Genomic DNA, 20,857 nt, shown 5'->3' with positions numbered 1-20,857 from the left:
ATTCCCAGCGAAATGATCAATAGTTATGAACCAAATGGACCCGAGTGGGGCTGTAACTCTCGACAGTGTACAAATGGGACCAAATGGACTCCACTGTCAGAGTTATGGGGGTCCTTGAAATAAAAAAAAACATTGAGTCTGTGTCCTGTCATATCCCAACATGCATTGTGTTATACCGTTTACCTTCCAAGAGCCAATTCACTTGATGTACGATGACAGCTATTGGACTTATGAGAGTTCCCTTAAGGAAGTCTTACCGCATGTCTTATCTACCAAAACAATGGGAGAAATGTAGAGCAAGTTCCCACTGCTTATTTTTTATTTTTTTCTCTTAACTCATTCTGAACGGGAACCCCTTTCGGTGTTAGCATCATGTTATGCTTTAGCTATTGAAAAATAGCAGATCTACAAGCTCATAGCGCGCCACCGAGTGGCGCGCTACGAGCTTGTAGGTCTGCTATTTTTGAAAGAAATCGAAGAACGACTGACATTTTTAGAATCTGATCTCAGGTCAGAATGGGTTCATCAGACGAGTGTGTGTCACAGCGGAAACCTCGTATGAATCTGATCTCAGGTCAGAATGGGTTAACATTTCTCCGATTGGGATCTGAGTAGGATATGGGCTTACTTGGGAAACACAGAACACACCCACGCCAACAAACACGCTGACCGGATTTCTAGCCGCTGATTGAGCCTCTCTATTGCCTGTTTTTAAAGAGACATGTATTGTATGAGAGCCGAGGCCAAGTTTTGTAAGTTTGTTTTCCTGCGCAGGTTAAAGAGGTTAAAAACACGGTAGGCTGACCTTATATGATCACTCTGCGTGATGTAGAGCAACGCAGCTCGATCTGCAGCCCAGAACATTAATGAGTGTGTTAGCTTTAGGTGTGCCAAAGTGTTTGAGCAGGAAAAAGTATTGTCAATACTTGCACATTGGCACATATAAACCTGACACACCCATTTGTTTTCTTAGCGGCAGCTATGTTGCCTTCATTACGTTTTATGACGTGCTGTATATCAGACTTGTCAGACTGCCATGTTTTTAATATTCTGATTTTTTCTTTTGCCCGTATAGAAGAAAACAAACTACAGAACAGCTAGGGTTTCATGCCGATCTACAAGCTCACAACACGTCACATTGTGGCGCTTGTACATCGGCTACTTTTTTTTGGCAACGAGATTCGGTGTTGATGGGAAAATAACGTGCAACTCCGGTCCAGTTTACTGCGTTAGAGTGTTTAAGTTTATAACTTCGCGTACAGGCTTTAGTTCCGACACTGTAATTGTTCCGACAGTCATTAGGCCGACAACCTACCTCAAACCTTAACCTAACCGTAACCGCAAGCACGGGAGCAGCACATGTCTGAGCGATTGTCCGACCGTTGTCCGACCCTCGAGTGACTGAATGTTTTTAAATTTCAGTTAAAATCTTTACGTCTTCCTCAACATAATATGATCTTGAAAACTATGTTTGTGTTGTGTTTTAGAAGTTGGAAACAGCTCAGAAACTATGTTTGTGTTGTGTTTTAGAAGTTGGAAACAGCTCAGAAACTCTGTGCATCGATTTGCCACCACCAGGTCAGGTATACATGGTGGAGGTATCGGGTTACTGCTACTAACACGATCTTAAGACCTCACTTTTCAACCGTGTTCAGATTCTTGGGCTCTAACGACGCATGATGGCCTTAGTTGTGGGTACTTACTTACAAATACAGCAAAACAAAGTATATATTTCTTCAGCATATACAGACAAATGGTCACATAACTTGAATAAATTAAATAACATAAATAGTCATTTAATACAAGAATCACATTATACATATATACTAATTATAATTTTATAATACATATATTTCTAGTTTAAAGTACAATCTTCTGGCCTGTTTATGTACACGTGAAATATATAATATGAATGATATATTTTTGCTGTATGGGTTACCAGGTATCCGTTAAATACTTGCAGCATGCTGTAAGTGGCCTTTCTTGCTGTTCTGGGCTCCTTAACAACCAGGGACGTTAAATTATCTGACTGTCCCCAAGGGCTTGTGCGTGCGTGCGTGTGCACGCGTGTGTGTCATTACTGAGGTGTAATGGTGAGGTGTAATGGTGAGGGATACGTATTCAGTGACATTAGAATTACGCCTTTCTGTTAACCACTGTTTTTGAGATTAAGTGTTAATAATGGTCCAAAAGGACACTAGGAGTAGAACCGATGGCCCTAAATGAAACCCAATCTTGTACTGTACATGTATACTGTGTAGGTTCCTACTTCCTATGTACCAATTTATGTTAAAGAAGAACTACAAAATCGTACTCGTCGAACAACTATAAGATTCAACTGATTGTTTTTTTGTTTGTTTTTTCACTTAATTTGTATTGAGAAAAAAATGACAAAAACAGGAAAGAAAAAGGGTCAAGGACAACAGTACAAAAAGGATAAAACTAAAAACTAAATAAAGAAGAACAAGAAAAAAGGCTGCATTTTTCATATAATTACAGGTTACATTCATTGAATTCCTCATACATTGTCAATAGGCTGGATGAAGAGATTCAACTGATTGTTTTAAGTTGAATCATTGACGACAATGAAGTGTCAATGCATTGTTATGCTAATCACCCCCCAGCAAATTGATAGATGAGTTATAGATCTCGATTGCTTCCCAGCGGCAAGGACAACAAAGGATAGGATAGACTTTATTGTCCCGAGATTAAATGTCGACACACAGTATCTGCAGTTAAAGATTCAATGACAACATAGTGTATTATACAATATATAATAATACAGATAACATGCCGTGAGACACAGACTGCAAACAAATTGCACACTGCCCACTGTACGACACTGCTGCAGTAAGATCAACATAACATTTTCATAATTACACATGTACTGATATGTACTGTACACGTACAGTTAAAACACATTACCATACCAGCAGTATTACGGGGTGTTTGGCACGGGGCTGGCTTGTCATTTACGGCTTTGATGATGTACAGAAGACTCTCCTTTTCCCCCCCACAGCGTCTCGTAGCTTTACACAAAACAACGTTAAAAAAACATCTTTATACCTTAATCATACTTGATATGCATCAAATAATAAACCATGTGTGAATGTATACAGTGGCGTATCTACAATACGCCACATCTACAAATCCATTTCTGGCCTGGCCAAAATCCATACAATGAGAAATAAGACCTGAGAACTATTAGTGGACAGCTGATTGGCCGTTGCGGTAGAGCGCGACCCTCAATCACCCACTGGAATGTAAATGCAAGCCTTTCAGCCTTTGTATCCTGGTGTCTGGCAGGTATATTTCTTTGAAAACCTTTAGTTCTACGATTATGCGCGGGCAGACGACAATTAACACATCTTGCCTGCCCAAAATGTAATTCCTGGAAACGCCACTGAATGTATATATTACCATTATGTAAATGTGAGTTTTATTTCTAAAGCTTTGGATGCTGTAGCCTGGCTCCAGCACCCTGAATGTTCTGGCGATTCAGGAATAATGGAGTCAAACAAAGTGCAAATTCAGCCCGAGCCTCAGGCTATATGGATGTGGGCAAACTAGACTGTCTCATTAGTTACATGCATACAATAATGAGATCAGTCTATTTGATGCATATCAAGTATGAACTATATGAAGGCATACAAAATCCCATACTTCATGTTTTACTAGGATTTCTATAGTTTTAGTTTAGTCTGAAACGCTCGGTGAAAAAGAGGGTCTTCCGTGACATACAGTACAGGGGGGTACAAAGGAGTGCAGAGTGGTTCAACCTGCACACTAACGGGAGGGGGGACTATCTGAAGCATCTGCCTCAGTCAGAGAGGGGGAGGAATGCTATTTTAACCCATTTTGGTGTTAGCATTACGTTATGCTTTAGCTATTGAAAAATAGCAGATCTACAAGCTCATAGGAGCTTGTAGGTCTGCTATTTTTGAAAAATCGGAGGAACCACTGACACAGAAACATAGCTTTTTCACAAAACTGTCATTTTCAAACAGACATTTTTAGAATCTGATCTCAGGTCAGAATGGGTTATAATAATAACATGTGTTCTTGGACCCCCCCCCCCCCTCACAGAGCAACAGACGGTGGTCCTGCTGCCCCGCTCCCCCTCGGCCTCAAAGATCTACCTCCCCATCCCCGTGGAGCACCTGGAGGAGGAGTACCGGCTACGCTCCGCTGACGATGGCAAGCTCTTCAGAGAGGAGTACAACGTGAGTGTCATCACCGCCCCCTTGTGTTTACACATGGGCCTACAGTACAAGTGCACTGTTTCCCTTTGGGTTCACCAGCTCAGTGGCCTTGTGGTTAGAGTGTTCCCCCTGAGACTGGGAGGTCGGGGTTCGATCCCCGGCCGGGTCATACCAAAGACTGTAAAAATGGGACCCAGTGTCTCCCTGCTTGACACTCAGCATCAAGGGTTGGATTGGGGGTAAGTCCCTGCGACATGCTAGCGTCATGTCCAGGGGGTGTACTTGTACATCAAGCTGCCTCACGCTACAGAAACAGGAGATACAGTAGGCTCCTGCCCTATGGGCCTCATGGCTTGGCAAGGCTACTTACTTCCCTATGGGTCGGACGGACCCGTGATTGGGGTCTCATTTACTAATTTCTATGGGTCATGACTGAGTTAATATCTTTTTTTGAGCAGTGTTGTTTTTGGCAGCAAATTTTGATTTTAGCTTTAGTCATAGTCTCTTCAATAGTTTGTCATTTGGTTTTTAGTCACATTTTAGTCACCTGGAATGTCTTAGTGTTAGTCTAGTTTTTGTCGACTAAATCTAGAGTTGATGTAGTTGACTAAAATGTATTTTGGCGGGCCTTAATGGCTGATTTTGCACTTGCTGAAAATAGCCGATCTACAACAATAGTCGATTCACATAACGGCTGTTATCTTTTCAAAAGAACTGTAAAAAAAAGTCTTAAAAAAGTCCATGAACTAAAACAAATAAAAAACAAACAACAAACTAAGTAGTGATAATAGATCACATTGTGATAAAAGATCACAATGTGATACGCTGAGTTTGTAGATCAGCTATTTTCACAAATGTCTCTTCTGGGTACCACTGGTATACCGACTGTATATTTATGTGTATGGCAAAGTCTTCGGTGTCCGTATACTTTACAACTAGTACGTTTTGATCACTTACAAGGGTGGAATGGATGCTGTAGAGAGTACTAAAGGGCCCGGGCGATGCACTGTGAGCTTAATATATTGGCTCTTTTCAGTGCACGACACTGGTGTGCATCCAAGTCTCATCCTTAAGTGATTCCTCTATGCGGCCAAGCACTGCATTAGCCTGGGTTGAATTATGTGACCTTTAAAGTCTCTCACCATTAAATGTAAAATTCCCATTCGGATTTGACATGAAATTCGAACTCCCTGAACTCAGGGAAGCAGAAAGCAGAAGACTCCTACAGTAACACCATGCAGATCTCTCATACCAGTGTATATTTTTGCATTTGAGGAAACTTTGCAGGATATAAAGTTACCGATTTGTCACCCAAAGAATCCATGACACAGGCGCAACCAAAAAATCCCTTTTAGCTATTTCTGATAATTCAGGACCTGTAGGTGATTGGAATGGAAGCCTCAGCCTCAGGCTCATGAGTCATGACTCGTGCAAGATCCAAGAAGTCATAACAGCGTGAACTCGCCCAGAGGGCGACAGACAGAGGAAGTTGAAGTCCTGTAGCCGTCTAATGGAAGCTCTATTTACTGTAGGTATAGTGGAGGAAGTGCACAGACCCAAGCTGAACAAAGCCCTATATATATATCCCATTCTGACCTGAGATCAGATTCATACGAGGTTTTCCACTGGACACACACTGGTCTGATGAACCCATTCTGACCTGAGATCAGATTCTAAAAATGTCAGTCTTTCTTCGATTTTTCTAAAATAGCAGACCTACAAGCTCGTAGCGCGCCACTCGGTGGCGCGCTATGAGCTTGTAGATCTGCTATTTTTCAATAGCTAAAGCATAACATGATGCTGACACCAAAATGGGTTCCCGTTCAGAATGGGATATATATATATATATATATATATATATATATATATATATATATATATATATATATATATATACACGGCACAATGCCCCGGTTTGTCGTCTACCTTTTTTCACTGGCGAAAACTAAATGGGAACTAAATGAAAACTAAAGCTATGATGACTAAAACTAAAGCTAAATGTATTGACAATTTTGTCAACAGATAAAAACTAGACTAAAATGTTAGGGAGGGACTAGTGGACAAGAGACCCACTAGTCCCAACCAAGTGATTTTACACTTGGTTTGCATGCTCCTTTTGCAAGGTGTTATGCCATGGTGGAAAAAAGTACTGACTGTATCAATGTACTGTATTGCAACGTAGACTATACTCTGTGACAAAGTAAAAGTCCGGAATTCAATTTGCAGGTTACACCCATGGAACATGTGATGTGATGTTACTGTTTGTAACATGTGATGTTACTGTCTGTTACAGTCCTTACCTGGAGGTTACACCCATGGAACATGTGATGTGATGTTACTGTTTGTAACATGTGATGTTACTGTTTGTTACAGTCCTTACCTGGAGGTTACACCCATGGAACATGTGATGTGATGTTACTGTTTGTAACATGTGATGTTACTGTTTGTTACAGTCCTTACCTGGAGGTTACACCCATGGAACATGTGATGTGATGTTACTGTTTGTAACATGTGATGTTACTGTTTGTTACAGTCCTTACCTGGAGGTTACACCCATGGAACATGTGATGTGATGTTACTGTTTGTAACATGTGATGTTACTGTTTGTTACAGTCCTTACCTGGAGGTTACACCCATGGAACATGTGATGTGATGTTACTGTTTGTAACATGTGATGTTACTGTTTGTTACAGTCCTTACCTGGAGGTTACACCCATGGAACATGTGATGTTACTGTTTGTAACATGTGATGTTACTGTTTGTTGCAGTCCTTGCCTGGAGGCTACACCCATGGAACATGTGAGGAGGCCAACAAGGATGAGAACAAAGACAAGAACCGATACCCCAACATTCTGCCATGTGAGTTTTTACAGTCCAAAACTTTAAACTGTAACAGTTTGTATGAATACTCTCGTCCCCTGGCCTGCAGGCTTCCTTTAATATACGGAGTGAGACATACCAAAACACATCCCAGCAATTTTCAATTCAATTTACTCACAATAAGCAAACAGCAAATCAACCCAAACCTGAATTTCCGGACGCCCGTTCATACGCAGACGTTCGGTGTGTTTGACGAGAGATTTCTTTCCTGCCAGTCCTGGGGATCAAACCGGGAACCATATTCCGTGCTCGTGCAGACGGCTCTTCCTGTATGTGTGTGTGTGTGTGCACCACGTGCATCATCACAACAAGGGCGTCACGGTCCATCACCTCCGTCTGTGTTCCTTCTCACTGAAACGCCACTTCCTCACTTCAAACGCATGCTTTGCTTTCCTTCCTCCAGTTTCAGTTACATAATACAATTATTATGTTTACGGTTTGCTTTGTGGAGAGCCGTTGTTTTCAACACTCGTAGTCGGATCCGTTCATGCCGTATGACAATTAATGGAGGCATCTGTGTGCGTCTGTCTCTCTCCGTCTCTCTCTAAAAATGCCATAAAGTTGTCCATTCGTCAGCGTTCCCACTGTCGTGAAAGTCCTGGAAACATTTTGAAATTAGAAGAAACAGACAAAAATGTATTTCAGCTGGCCTTGGTGGCCTGATTTTACACTTGCTGGTTGCATGCTGAAAATAGACGATCTACAAGCTCGCAACACGTCGCACTGCGGCGCGTTGTGAGCTTGTAGATGTGCTGTTTTTAAAGCGCAACACTAGCGCAACCATAAAATTACTTTTCTTTTAGTTTTTTTTTTTTTTTAATTCTAATTTTTTATCCCACAATTTTGTAACCCAGTTTTTCTTTTCACCCAGTGCCAATTATCTAATGTAATCCTGGGCACTACACTTCCTCTGCCAACCTGGGGGGCAGCGGACTGACCTCATGCCTCCTTCTATGCATGAGGAGTCCAAGCTGCTTCTTTTCACCTGACAGAGGGGAATTTCCCCAGCCGGACGTAGTCCGTGGAAGGGACACGTTATTCCGACCAGTTCCTTTCCCCTCCACATGCAAACTCCACACAGAAAGGCCCTTTCGCCAACCTTTTAGTTCTACTGGATCTCTTCTCCAGTCCCTCCCTTGACGGAATTACCAATAGGCCTATAGTCTTAGTCTTATTCATCATGGCTTAGTTTTTACTTTGTTTATATTTAGTTTTCGTCCTTGAAAAAAAGGTAGTCGACAAACCTTTTTTCGTCATAGTTTGAAGGCCTATTCATAGTCTAGTCTGTCATAGTTTTCGGTGAAGAGGTGACCACCGAAAACTACAACATGACATGACAAGATCACGCCGCTGCAGTGGTCAACGCTCACACAACACATCTTTCTGTTTTTACTAACCACCGTTTCGGTGGTCACCTCTTCACCGAAAACTGGACTATGAATAGGCCTTTAGTGGACAAAATCAACCCTGATGTGTGTTTGTTTGGTCCAACAGATGACCATTCCAGAGTCGTGCTGACCCAGCTGGACGGAAACCCCTGCTCAGACTATGTGAACGCGTCTTACATCGATGTGAGTTCTTCTCTCTGAAATCACTTGCTTTAATTGGTAGATCATATTTTTTCATTGCTCCGCTGTGGGCCGGCCGGCGGTGGCTCAGTGGGTAGAGTGACCGGATGGGAACCGCAAGGTTCCCAGCTCGAACCCTGTGGGCTCCCCCAGAGTTGGTGTGGAAGTGTCCTTGAGCAAGACACTGAACCCCCTAATTACTCCCGATGTACAGGTTGGTGCCTTGCATGGTTTCCTCCGGCATCGGTGTGTGTGAATGGGGGAATGTAATGCACAATCTTTGTAAAGCGCTTTAGATAAAGGCGCTATATGAATGCACCATTTACCATTTAACCCATTTTAGGTGGGAACCCCTTTTGGTGTTAGTATTATGTTATGCTTTAGCTATTGAAAAATAGCAGATCTACAAGCTCGTAGCGCGCCACTCGGTGTCGCGCTATGAGCTTGTAGATCTGCTATTTTTTTTTGTAGGTCTGATATTTTTGAAAAATCGAATAACGACTGACATAGAAACATAGCTTTTTCAGAATACTGTCAGGATGTAGAAGACATTTTTAGAATCTGATCTCAGGTCAAAATGGGTTTATAACAGTGACTAAAGCGTTCTTAATAACAGTGAATAAAGCGGTCTTAAAAGGCCCTTCTCAAAGTGTTCCATCAAAAAAAGACATGTTGTCCTTTTAACATATGGTCTTGGTCTGCCGTTTTAAAGTTTTCTCTCTTTTTTTAGGGTTACACGGAAAACAACAAATTTATAGCAGCACAAGGTAAGGCATGAAACGTATATCACTTTGACTCTTTGACACGTTGATGTATGGAACACTGGCCCCTCTATACAGCAGGGGGGTCCGGGGACCCCCAGGGGTCCTTGAGGGAGTTCCAGGGGGTCCCCGCAGCTAAATGATAGTTTGAAACCAAATTGACCCTTATGGGTCTGGAACTCTGAGAGTGTACAAATAAATGGAACCAAATGGACCCGTTGGGGTCCATTTCAGAGTTAAATTAACTGATTTTACAATATAAATTGGGGGTCTCAGAGATAGAAATGCCATTAAATGAGGTGACCGTAGCCTAATGCATGTCAAACCTGGGGGTCCTTGAAATTTAAAATGGTTGAGAATCACTGCTAGAGCCGTAAAAACCTTCTCATTCTGGGCGGGAACCCCTTTTGGTGTTAGCATTATGTTATGCTTTAGCTATTGAAAAATAGCAGATCTACAAGTGAGCTCGTAGGTCTGCTATTTTTGAAAAAATCGAAGAACGACTGACATAGAAACATAGCTTTTTCATAAAACTGTCAGGATGTAGAAGACATTTTTAGAATCTGATCTCAGGTCAAAAAGGGGGTCCCTGGCATATCTTTTCAAATGGGGGTCCGCGGGCTAATGAGGGTCATTTTGGGGGTCCTTGACATGAAAAGGTTTAGGAACCACCACTAATCAGAATACTAGCAGTTTAGGATAGTAGTTAAAGGAGTAGTTCCATAATGCGTATAATGAGTACTTTCCAATTTTGGGTACTACTTTTTTTTTTTAAATATATATTTTTTATCCCACGATTTTGTAACCCATTTTTCACCCCTGTGTCAATCATCTAATGTGATCCTGGGCTCTACACACCCTCCGCCAACCTGGGGAGAGCAACGGACTTAACTCATGCTTCCTTCATGCTTGAGTGTCCAAGTTGCTCCTTTACACCTGACAGGGGGTAGTTTCCCTGGTTGGACGTAGCGCGTGGAAGGAACACGTTATTCCAACCAGTTCCTTTCCCCTCCATCAGGCGCCCCGGCTGGCCAGGGGGAGGCAGTTTAGAGACCAGGATTACTGCATGTTTTTGTGAGGGTACCTACCCTAGGGGACACTTGTAAACAGAAGGATTTCTACATTGCAGCATTGATACTTTTACCTATAAGCACAACATGTGAATACTTTATCCACAGTAGAGCAAGAGGGGGTGGATTTAGCACAGATGTCTGTGTGAATAATGCTAAGTGCAATGCTCCGTCCGTTCCAGAGGGCGCTGAAAGGTATTTATACCAGGGGGGGGGGGGGCTGAAGGGTGGGAGGGAAATCACGAAATTTCGGGTCTTATTCGGGTATAATTGGCCTAATAATGACTTATTTAGGACCTAGTTAACAGAGTTAATCATAATATCAGTATGTGACTCTTATTGTGTTGTTGTTTGGGTTGGATTTCTTTAAACCCGGTGCAGGTGAAAGTAAAACTACAATACGTTTTTGCTGTCAACTCACTTGCTGTGCATTCTGCATTCAGCACGCTCTGAAAGAATTCTCCTCTCCACCAGCAGGGGGTGCTGGAGCACCCTCCGCACCCCCCTTCCAGCGCTGACGGCCGGATGGACGTTAATTCTCGTCTCTCTTCCTCTCAGGCCCAAAAGAAGACACCGTGGCGGAGTTCTGGAGAACCGTGTGGGAGCAGAAGGTTGCAACGGTCGTCATGCTGACCAACCTGAAAGAAAGGAAAGAAGTGAGTGTTTGTTTCTTTTCTTTTCTTTTTTTCTCCTTAACCACCATCTCAAGTCTTTCTGGGTCCTGGAATCGACTTTTCCATATTTTTTAACCACTTGAATCCTATAGCTTTTCTATTCTGGGGGGTTGCACATTTTGGCAGAAGTTCTGTAGCAAATCTGTTACTTTCTGGAAAGACCAGTAAGACGTGCAAACGCGTGAAGCGAACGCAGCTCGTACATATTTGGGTTTTGGACGTATAGCTGCTTTGGGGACTCCTTATATGGTTATGGCTGAGTCATGGTGACACAAATCACTCAGCTCCATATATGGGCACAAAAGCGGGACAGACAGACAGACACACACACAGACAGACAGACAGACAGACAGACAGACAGACAGACAGACAGACAGACAGACAGACAGACATGATCTGCTAGGTCTCATAGTAAGTGCTCATTGCGTTCGCAATAATTGATATGATGATATGAACTTTATTTGTATAGCGCTTTTCAAAACATAGTTCCAAAGTGCTGCACAGAACAAGATTAAAAAAACAACAAGAAACACACAGTATGAACAAAATGATAATGGCACACAAAACAATAGCAAGCATGTATGTACAATTGGCTAATTTAGTAGTTAAAAAACACTCTGTATAAAGGTGGGTTTTCAGAAGAGACTTAAATAGGGGGACGGATGGTGCTACCCTAATGTGCACTATGGCAGTGCGTTCCACAGTCTGGGTGCCCTAGTGGAAAAAGCCTGGTCACCCCGGGTAACTAGGTTTTAAATTGGTGTGCTGGGAAATGCGCATTTCAGTTTGTGTAGGGTTTAATTATAGTCAATAGACAGAGCAATAGAGTTTTCCTGTTTAATAGACTGAGTGGAATAGACTTTTCCTTTTTAATAGACTGTGTAACAGACTTTTCCTGTTTAATTGACTGTGGAATAGACTTTTCCTTTTTAATAGACTGTGTAACAGACTTTTCCTGTTTAATTGACTTGTGTTTAATAGAACATGAAATAGGCTATCCCCTCTCTAATAGACTGTGCAATAGAGTTCAGATTAAACAATTGACCCCCTCTGACCTTCTCTTAAATCGGTTTCTCTTACAAGACTGTTGCTTCACTTGTTACCAGACCCAGGCAAGCCCGCCCGGCTTCAGAGGAACGGCGGCAGGAAAGAGAGACAGAGAGAGAGAGAGAGAGAGAGACAGACAGAGAGAGAGAGAGAGAGAGAGACGGATCAATACGAGGAGAATAGTGGAGGAGATTAAAAGCAGAGTGTGTGCACTCTGCAGGTTGAAATCGATGGCCTCGTAATGGGTAATAAAGGCCCCTCATAACCACCAAAGGGGTTTCATATCGCCTCCCCTCGCTCTCTCTCTCTCTCTCCACGGGAGCTGTGAAGATGAAACCGGCAATTTTACGCCGTTTGATTCAGTTTTGGTTTTAAGCCATTCTGGGCGGGAACCCCTTTTGGGTGTTATAATTTAGCTATTGAAAAATAGCAGATCTACAAGCTCATATAGCGCTCCACCGAGTGGCGCGCTACGAGCTTGTAGGTCTGCTATTTAAAAAAAAAAAATCATGAACATGTGGTGCAAAGCTTTGAATATATACTCTTTCAGAGCGAACGTTTTTAACTCAAATCTTTGCTTCTGGGAGGAGGTCCCTGAAACGACACATTTTCAAATGGGGGTCAGCGCCCAATTTCATATATTTTTGGGGGTCCTTGACATGAAATATTGAGAACCACTGATATAGAAACATGAGGTTTTTTTATTTATTTCGGCGTCAGGCCTAAATGGGTTAAGGTCAAGCCTCTGAATCAATTTCCTACGTCTAACCGTGAGGAAAGCGGTCCTTTTGATGTCTAGGAGTGAGAAGGACGAGATTTCGATGCGTTGCTTTTTCTATGCGCCGTCGATATGCCCAAGCTGTATATACCAGGAAGACGCCTGAGGTCGCACGCACGCACGCAACCGCCTGGGTGACAGCAGACTGCTGGGCAAGCACTGGCGCTTTGGCATGGGGGGGGGTCAGCATCAACATAATTATGCAATGAATTATGTACTGGCCATATATGGAGCGTGTCCTGAGTGTACAGGGTTTGATGAGGTCAGATCAACATATGGAATTTCAGGTCGGCTCCATATATGGAGATCTAAGGGTGGCAGCGGGGGCAGTGTCTTGAGTGTACAGGGTTTGATGAGGGCCCAGGTATAGGGCCTGGCCTTAATGAAGAACAGGTCAGCTCCATATATGGGGATCTAAGGGTTTGAGTTCAGATGTAGAGTTGCTGGCCAATATTGATGACATCAGGGATCTCCATATATGGGCATTCCCATATATCTGCTTCAACCGCTTGAACTTGAAGCATGCCTATTCTTGGGGGGGGGGCATTAGCCAAACATAGCAGATCCACGACCCGTTTTGAGCTTGTAGATCTGCTTTTCTCGGCAAAGAGATTTGGTGTAGATGGAAAAATCACACTTGTGTGAAGTGAGGGACGCCCACTGTATTTACAGGTATGTCGACCACATGACGTCACATTTAGTCCATTGACTTGGCTATGGAGGATTAAAGTGTAGGCACCGGAGGCACTCTACCACCTGCTTCAGAATCTCACTCTGCCACCATTATTTATCGGGAAAAAAGATGTTTGTCTTTGGAGGCGCCAACAACCGACGACCACAACGACCACAACGACGTTGCAGTGTTTGATACAGATACCAACTTATGGCTGAGTAGTGCGCCTTCTGTACGGATACTCCCGTGACCTGCACTTCCTAGACTTCGGTCCCGCAAAATATGAACGGCTTTTTGGATCATACATCGTATACATTAAAACGATCGCAATGTAAGCTAGCAATGTAAAGTAAACTTTTTTTTTTGTGGATTGTTTCCGGATCATGGATTTTCAGAGTAAAAGCGACCAGACATGGCCGCTTTTACTCTGGCACCCCAGAGCTCCTATTTTGAAGAACTTCCGGCATGATTGTGTTAAGGACTTGCTGTGGTCACTGATTGTATTCTCTTGTAGCATATTGGCATTGATGATTGTATTGATGTTGATTATTGGATTGATGAATTGCATTGTTATAGCGCTTTTCAAAGTGCTCAAAGCGCTTTACAATGGTTCATTTATTGAAGGACAGCAATCCTGGAGTCGGATTTATGGAAGTTTGAAAATCCAGGACATTTCATTTAAGAACTATAGTTCTAGGAAGTTCTAGCTCTAACGCTGTAACGAAGACTCTCACTTCCATTCATATTAGCCGAACTGGGAGAACATGTGTTCGTTGGATATTCAGTCCCCATATATGGGGATATGCGACTAGGACGCTGGGCTATACGACATATCTGACTATCACATCGGGCGATATGACAGATGATGTGTCTAGTATGACAATCCCTATATTTGGCCCGAGCCGAACTATAGTGCTGATATCAGATAGATGTGGTAGAACCCATAAATGGATAGATCTGACTGACTTAGTCATCGTGACAAGACTATTCGGAGGATATATAACTGGGGTTTGCTCCAAGCCAGAGTGTAGAAGTCGAAGCATCCTGGTTTAAGCTCTAACTGGACACCACTGTGGCGGGTTCTAACCTAAGCATCCTGGTTTTAGCTCTAACTGGACACCACTGTGGCGGGTTCTAACCTAAGCATCCTGTTTTTTTTTTTTTTTTTAAACATATGTTTATTCATTTTCTTTATATTACAGAAATATTTTCAACAATTGACATATATTTTCCCCCCCACATCCCTCTGGCAGCACAAATACAAACAAAATCTTAAAACGAAATGAATTGACAATAATAAATACAAAACAAAAATAAATAAATAATGACAACACAAAAAATAAAACGAAAATAAAACACATTACATACAGTTAAACAGATTCACAATGTCCATCACAGTTCCCTACCCCCACCCCCCAGCTGACTACTCAGATAACCACTATACATCCAAAGCCTCTTCAATATCACCTCGCCTAATGAAGTTCAAGAAATTCTCCCATATCTTATAGAATACCTCAGGTTTCTTCCTAATTGCATAAGTTAGTTTTTCATGTGCCAAACTGGTTGTTAAATTCCTCAGCCAAAAGCCGATCGTAGGGGCATTGACATTCTTCCAACATAGCGCAATTGAGCGTCTGGCCTGAAGCATCCTGGTTTTAGTTCTAACTGGACACCACTGTGGCGGGTTCTAACCTAAGCATCCTGGTTTTAGTTCTAACTGGACACCACTGTGGTGGGTTCTAACCTAAGCATCCTGGTTTTAGTTCTAACTGGACACCACTGTGGCGGGTTCTAACCTAAGCATCCTGGTTTTAGTTCTAACTGGACACCACTGTGGCGGGTTCTAACCTAAGCATCCTGGTTTTAGTTCTAACTGGACACCACTGTGGTGGGTTCTAACCTAAGCATCCTGGTTTTAGTTCTAACTGGACACCACTGTGGCGGGTTCTAACCTAAGCATCCTGGTTTTAGTTCTAACTGGACACCACTGTGGCGGGTTCTAACCTAAGCATCCTGGTTTTAGTTCTAACTGGACACCACTGTGGCGAGTTCTAACCTAAGTAATCAGAGCTTTGAGCTATTTTATATGACTGACGTCATAGTACTGACAGTTCTTTCTAACAAATATTAAACAAATAAATATCAATTGATATTCTTTGCCAAATGGCCAATCAGATTGCGTGACATCATAAACCTACAATATGACATGCAATGACATCACAACTGTGTAATTTCTCATTATATATAATTGTCCAATTCACACTTTATTGACTTGCAACGAGGAAACCGAGTTCATCGAGTTCATCTGTAAACTGGTCGTCAACACTCATTGACGGTGGAGCTGCTGTGTGAAATGATACGATGACGATACATCTGGAAGGAGAACAAAGGGAGGACCAGGCTGCTGTGGTGGTCGGACACAAGATCTACTGCTTTGGAGGAGACGAAGAAGAGCACATTGAAGTGCACGTCTTCAACACAGTGTCCCTAAGATGGAGGAAGTTGACCCCAAAGACGCCTAGAACAGGAGAACTTCACCTTGAGGCTCCTACATGGGGCCACACAGCTGTGCTGATAGAATATACTGCCTACATCTGGGGAGGGTGGCCTTACTGGAATGTGCTTTATGCATTTGATGTCGACGCCCACAGATGGTTCAAACCACAGGTTTCTGGGACTGTTCCAGAGGAGAGGAACGACCACTCAGCCTGTGCGTTGGAGAAGGCCATGTATATTCATGGAGGATACACCCAGACTGATCCCACTAATGACATGTACAAGTTGGACACCAGCACAATGGTCTGGACTTTAATTAACACCAGAGGAACTCCACCTTCTGCTTCAGGATGTCACTCTGCCACCATCATCGGGACAAAGATGTTTGTTTTTGGGGGAATTTCTGAGGGACATCCAGCGGTCTGCCACAACACCATCAGAGTGTTTGACACAGAGACAGACCAGTGGATGAACACACCTTCTACACAGCTTCTTCCAGAAGGACGCTACGCTCATTCAGCCTTTACTTACAATGGAGACCTGTTCATATTTGGTGGCTTTGGAGACCTTGTTCGAAACACAGTGCTCTTACAGTCAGAGTGCTTCGATGATATGTGGAAATTCAGTCCAGAGACGACCTCCTGGAGGAAGGTTGAGCCGAAGGGGGAAGGACCATCTCTGATGGTCCTTCCCCCTGTTGCACGGTGGGTGATCGTGTCGTCCTCTTTGGAGCACAAGAGGATGTTGATGTGAAGTTTGATGATGACCTGTACGTCTTAGACTTCAGTCCTAGCCTCAAGACATTATGTAAGCTAGCAGTTATTCGGTACGGTCTGGAACAGTCTGAACTCCCACACCACATCAGGTGGGAACTGGCACCCATGACGGCACCCGAGAAAATAAACATCAGTCTGGGTTCCAGGCTGATTCGCTGTGCTCCGTGGATCTGTATCGTCACTGTGCTGCTCAGTCTGGCAAGTAGGAGGTTGACTCGTATGTCCTAACGTCACCTAATATCCCCTCACTTGTGGTGAACAAGACCACGAGATACTTAAACTCCACCTGGGGTAATGCCTCATTCCCTACAGACTCTTAGACTCCTCCACCTGGGGTAATGCCTCATTCCCTACCAGGACTGCACAATCCATCGGTTTCCTTTTCAGAACCATGGCCTAACCATGCCTAAATTCATGTTTAGAAAATGTTCCAGATGAAAAAAACAAAAAACAAAAACAGCTTACCGGTATTTGAATCCAATATTTAAGAAAAGTCCTGGAAGGGGGAACCTTCTGAGAGCTGCCACGGGCTAAAGATAATCAACTTCAAAAACTGGAAAAATGGGTTAGAAAGACCTCACACACCTCACAGCCACTCTGGTGTTTATAATGGTTTAATCATTTACCCTAAACGTCCCTGCCAAGTGCCCTCCACCACCACCAGGGGTAAAGACCCTGCCCAGTTAAACCTTACTGGGCAAACATTTAAACTCAATCACCATACGGGTTCACCGGTCTACGTTGTACGTATTTATACAGACCTGGGATATGACGCCACCTAGCGTCGACGTCCGTATATATACGTACATGGGGGAAGAAATAGTTAATGTTTGTGTTAGGACGATGTTTGTGTTTACACACATCCTCAAAGCTGGACATAGAATCACGCGCCCAGATTTTTGGGGGCATGTTGATGTTCTCATGTCCATGAAAAATGTAATAAATGTATTACAAGATGTTTTTATATCAGCAAGATTACGTCACTGATTATTTTACCAGTCTATATACTTGGCTGGCACAAATTTCATCATAATTTACCCCAAACAAACATTAAAGTTCATAGACTTTGGCAAGGACTTGACATTTAGAATGTATGCTCTAAACAAACATTAAAGGTCCATAGACTTGGCTGGTCTATGACGTAATTTTGTAAAGCCATGCATTGGAGCTCAGTAGCCTTGTGGTTAGAGTGTCCGCCCTGAGACTGGGAGGTCGGGGTTCAATCCCCGACCAGGTCATACCAAAGACCAAAGGACCCAGTGCCTCCCTGCTTGACGCCCCTGCGACATACTGTACTAGCGTCATGTCCAGGGGGTGTACTTGTACATCAAGCTGCCTCACGCTACAGAAACAGGAGATAGGCTCCTGCCCTATGGGCCTCATGGCTCGGCAAGGCTACTTACTTATGCATTGGAGCAGTGCTGTTGTAAGTCCAATCCATTTGACTGAGAGCAGGGTTTGAGTCTCTGTCTCCTCTCTCTCTCCACAGGACAAGTGTTACCAGTACTGGCCCGACCAGGGCTGTTGGACCTACGGCAGTGTCCGGGTGGCCGTGGAGGACTTCACCATCCTGGTAGACTACACCATACGCAAGTTCTGCATACAGAATGTGAGTTTGTGTCACAGTGTTTTTCATTCGGTTGATTGAATACTTAATTATTAGTCAGAAATGAAAGCGGCACACGGTACAGTGAGACATTTATAGGCTGAAAGGATAACACACAACAATGGCATGGGGACTTGTTTCCATTGGGGTCCTATGTATTCATTTAATCAACATATAGGCCTAGCATAGAATAGTAGCATAGAATATTAAAGCGTTATCGTTTTGCCGTGGAAGTATGGTGGAACGGGTGAAAAAGTTTTGTAACATTAAGTGCAGTATGAATATTTGTGCATGCCTTTGTGTTTCATTGTGTGTGTGTGTGTGTGTGTGTGTGTGTGTGTGTGTGTGTGTGTGTGTGTGTGTGTGTGTGTGTGTGTGTGTGTGTGTGTGTGTGTGTGTGTGTGCGTGTGCGTGTGTGTACGCGTGTTCGTCTTTGTAGCAGGCTAGCGATGCCACGTCCAAGACATCCAGGCTGGTCACCCAGCTTCACTTCACCAGCTGGCCTGACTTTGGAGTGCCGTTCTCCCCCATCGGCATGCTGAAGTTCCTGAAGAAGGTGAAGTCTGTCAACCCGCCCTTCGCCGGTCCCATCCTGGTCCACTGCAGGTATAACTTTCAGAATAAGATCATATATAACGCACATCCTCCGGTCTTGGTGCTGAGCCAAACTGTTAGACTTGAACGAAGACAAGGGCTCGCAATGTGTCGGTCTGAGAAAGACCGACACAGGTCGAAACGTTGCATGTCCCGCCTGCTGTGTTCGTGAATGAAAGTTACCCGGAGCATTACAAAGTGAGTTGCGAGCCCTTGTCTTCGCCACTGCAGGTATGGCCCATCATTCATATTACCAAAACAAAAGAACAGTGCCTCCAACAGTTGACCACGGCCGGGCCACCATTGAGATTCAGCCTCTCAGACCCTCCTTGGATAAGGGTCCATGCTTTAGCTGTATTGATGTGGGTACCATAGGAGAGATAACAGGCAAACTGTGATCAAGACACCATAACAATGGGTTAAAGTAAACTTTCACATGTGTTTGTGTGCCATTTGAGGAGTGTCCGAAAATAGTTTTTCTGTTTAATTTAGATTTTGAATAATTCCGTCGTGCCATGGATAGTTGTAACAACAAGATTCACATGGCTATACAGAGCATTGGTGGAATGAATAACAACGCAGAGCCGTATTGTTCACTGACCTGTTATGTTTAATGCATGAATTCCAGTGGTTTGTACTGCACATTATATTTCCGACTCTTCTCACATGTTCCGTTGGGTTTCCCCCTCGACTGAAAACACTTTTTGTTCCTGTGGATACGGACGTGAAAACATTGTGAGTGATTTAGTCATGACATTTAGCTAATGCTCTTCAGATGTCCGTCTGTCTCTAGCGATCCCTCCTCCTCCTCCTCCTCGGCATAACATTCGCAAGTGTTCATAATATTCAGATTTATCCCATTTTGGGCGGGAACCCCTTTTGGTGTTAGCATTACGTTACGCTTTAGCTATTGAAAAATAGCAGATCTACAAGCTCGTAGCGCGCCACTCGGTGGGCGCGCTATGAGCTTGTAGGTCTGCTATTTTTGAAAAACCGAAGAACCACTGACATAATAGAAACATAGCTTTTTCAGAAAACTCAGGATGTAGAAGAATTTTTTTTTTAGAATCTGATCTCAGGTCAGAATGTGTTATTGGTGTTTATGTTTTATGGTTCCGCTCCGGTCTGTGTCCGTGTCTTTCTCTTCTCCCTCAGTGCTGGCGTGGGACGGACCGGCACCTTCATCGTCATCGACGCCATGATAGACACCATGCACGCCGAGCAGAAGATCGACGTGTTCGGCTTCGTCTCCAAGATACGCGAGCAGCGCTCGCAGCTCATCCAGACAGATGTGAGTCGTGGCGTCGGAAGCCAAGTTAACTTGACCGCTTTTCCTGTCGTTTCTCAGACACGCCACGCCGTCGGTATACTTTCTGTTGCCTAATTGTAATTTATGTTCATGTCATCTGACGGCGTTGCGTGACCCAAAAAAAATAGCCGACCTTCCAGCTGGCAAACGGGCGGATCGGCTATTGGATACTAAATGAGATATTTTATTAAGGCCTAGTCTAGTCTGTCGTACTCGGCCGGTGTTGTGACGAGACGACCCAGCTCAGTTTTCTCCAAGTTCCATGCAGATGTTTAATGAACTATCCCATCTGTCCTCTGAGATTCCCAAGTATTGTGAGCTAGCATTCCTGGTGTGGGTGTGTTGCCAATATTCCACTGACATAATTATGCAACAATGAAGGCAATGAAATTAAATCACCTCCCAACTTCCACTTTTATTTGG

General features: G+C 43.5%; 1 protein-coding gene across 5 annotated transcripts in view; it reads left to right on the top strand.

The window, feature by feature from the left end:
• Positions 1-20,857, top strand: part of LOC308333354 (receptor-type tyrosine-protein phosphatase epsilon-like) — a 119,038-nt gene that overhangs the window by 84,179 nt on the left and 14,002 nt on the right. For 3 of the 5 annotated variants that reach the window (XR_013965792.1, XM_080789710.1, XM_080789712.1), the window contains 9 exons: positions 1,531-1,578; positions 4,087-4,223; positions 6,971-7,061; positions 8,577-8,653; positions 9,381-9,417; positions 11,040-11,137; positions 18,415-18,534; positions 18,971-19,137; positions 20,281-20,416. Coding sequence is in view for 4 of the 5 variants with exons in the window: in XM_080789710.1 (XP_080645836.1) it covers positions 1,531-1,578; positions 4,087-4,223; positions 6,971-7,061; positions 8,577-8,653; positions 9,381-9,417; positions 11,040-11,137; positions 18,415-18,534; positions 18,971-19,137; positions 20,281-20,416 (911 nt within the window). In the remaining variant the exon portion in view is untranslated. The remainder of the gene's footprint in view (positions 1-1,530; positions 1,579-4,086; positions 4,224-6,970; positions 7,062-8,576; positions 8,654-9,380; positions 9,418-11,039; positions 11,138-18,414; positions 18,535-18,970; positions 19,138-20,280; positions 20,417-20,857) is intronic. The other 2 variants (XM_080789711.1, XM_080789713.1) reach the window with 1 other exon arrangement.

The sequence above is a fragment of the Protomyctophum bolini genome (assembly GCF_963924005.1).
Source record: "Protomyctophum bolini genome assembly, chromosome: 18".
Classification (NCBI taxonomy): domain Eukaryota; kingdom Metazoa; phylum Chordata; class Actinopteri; order Myctophiformes; family Myctophidae; genus Protomyctophum; species Protomyctophum bolini.
The sequence above is the reverse complement of the archived record's forward strand: the minus strand, read 5'-3'. Positions and strand labels throughout refer to the sequence as shown.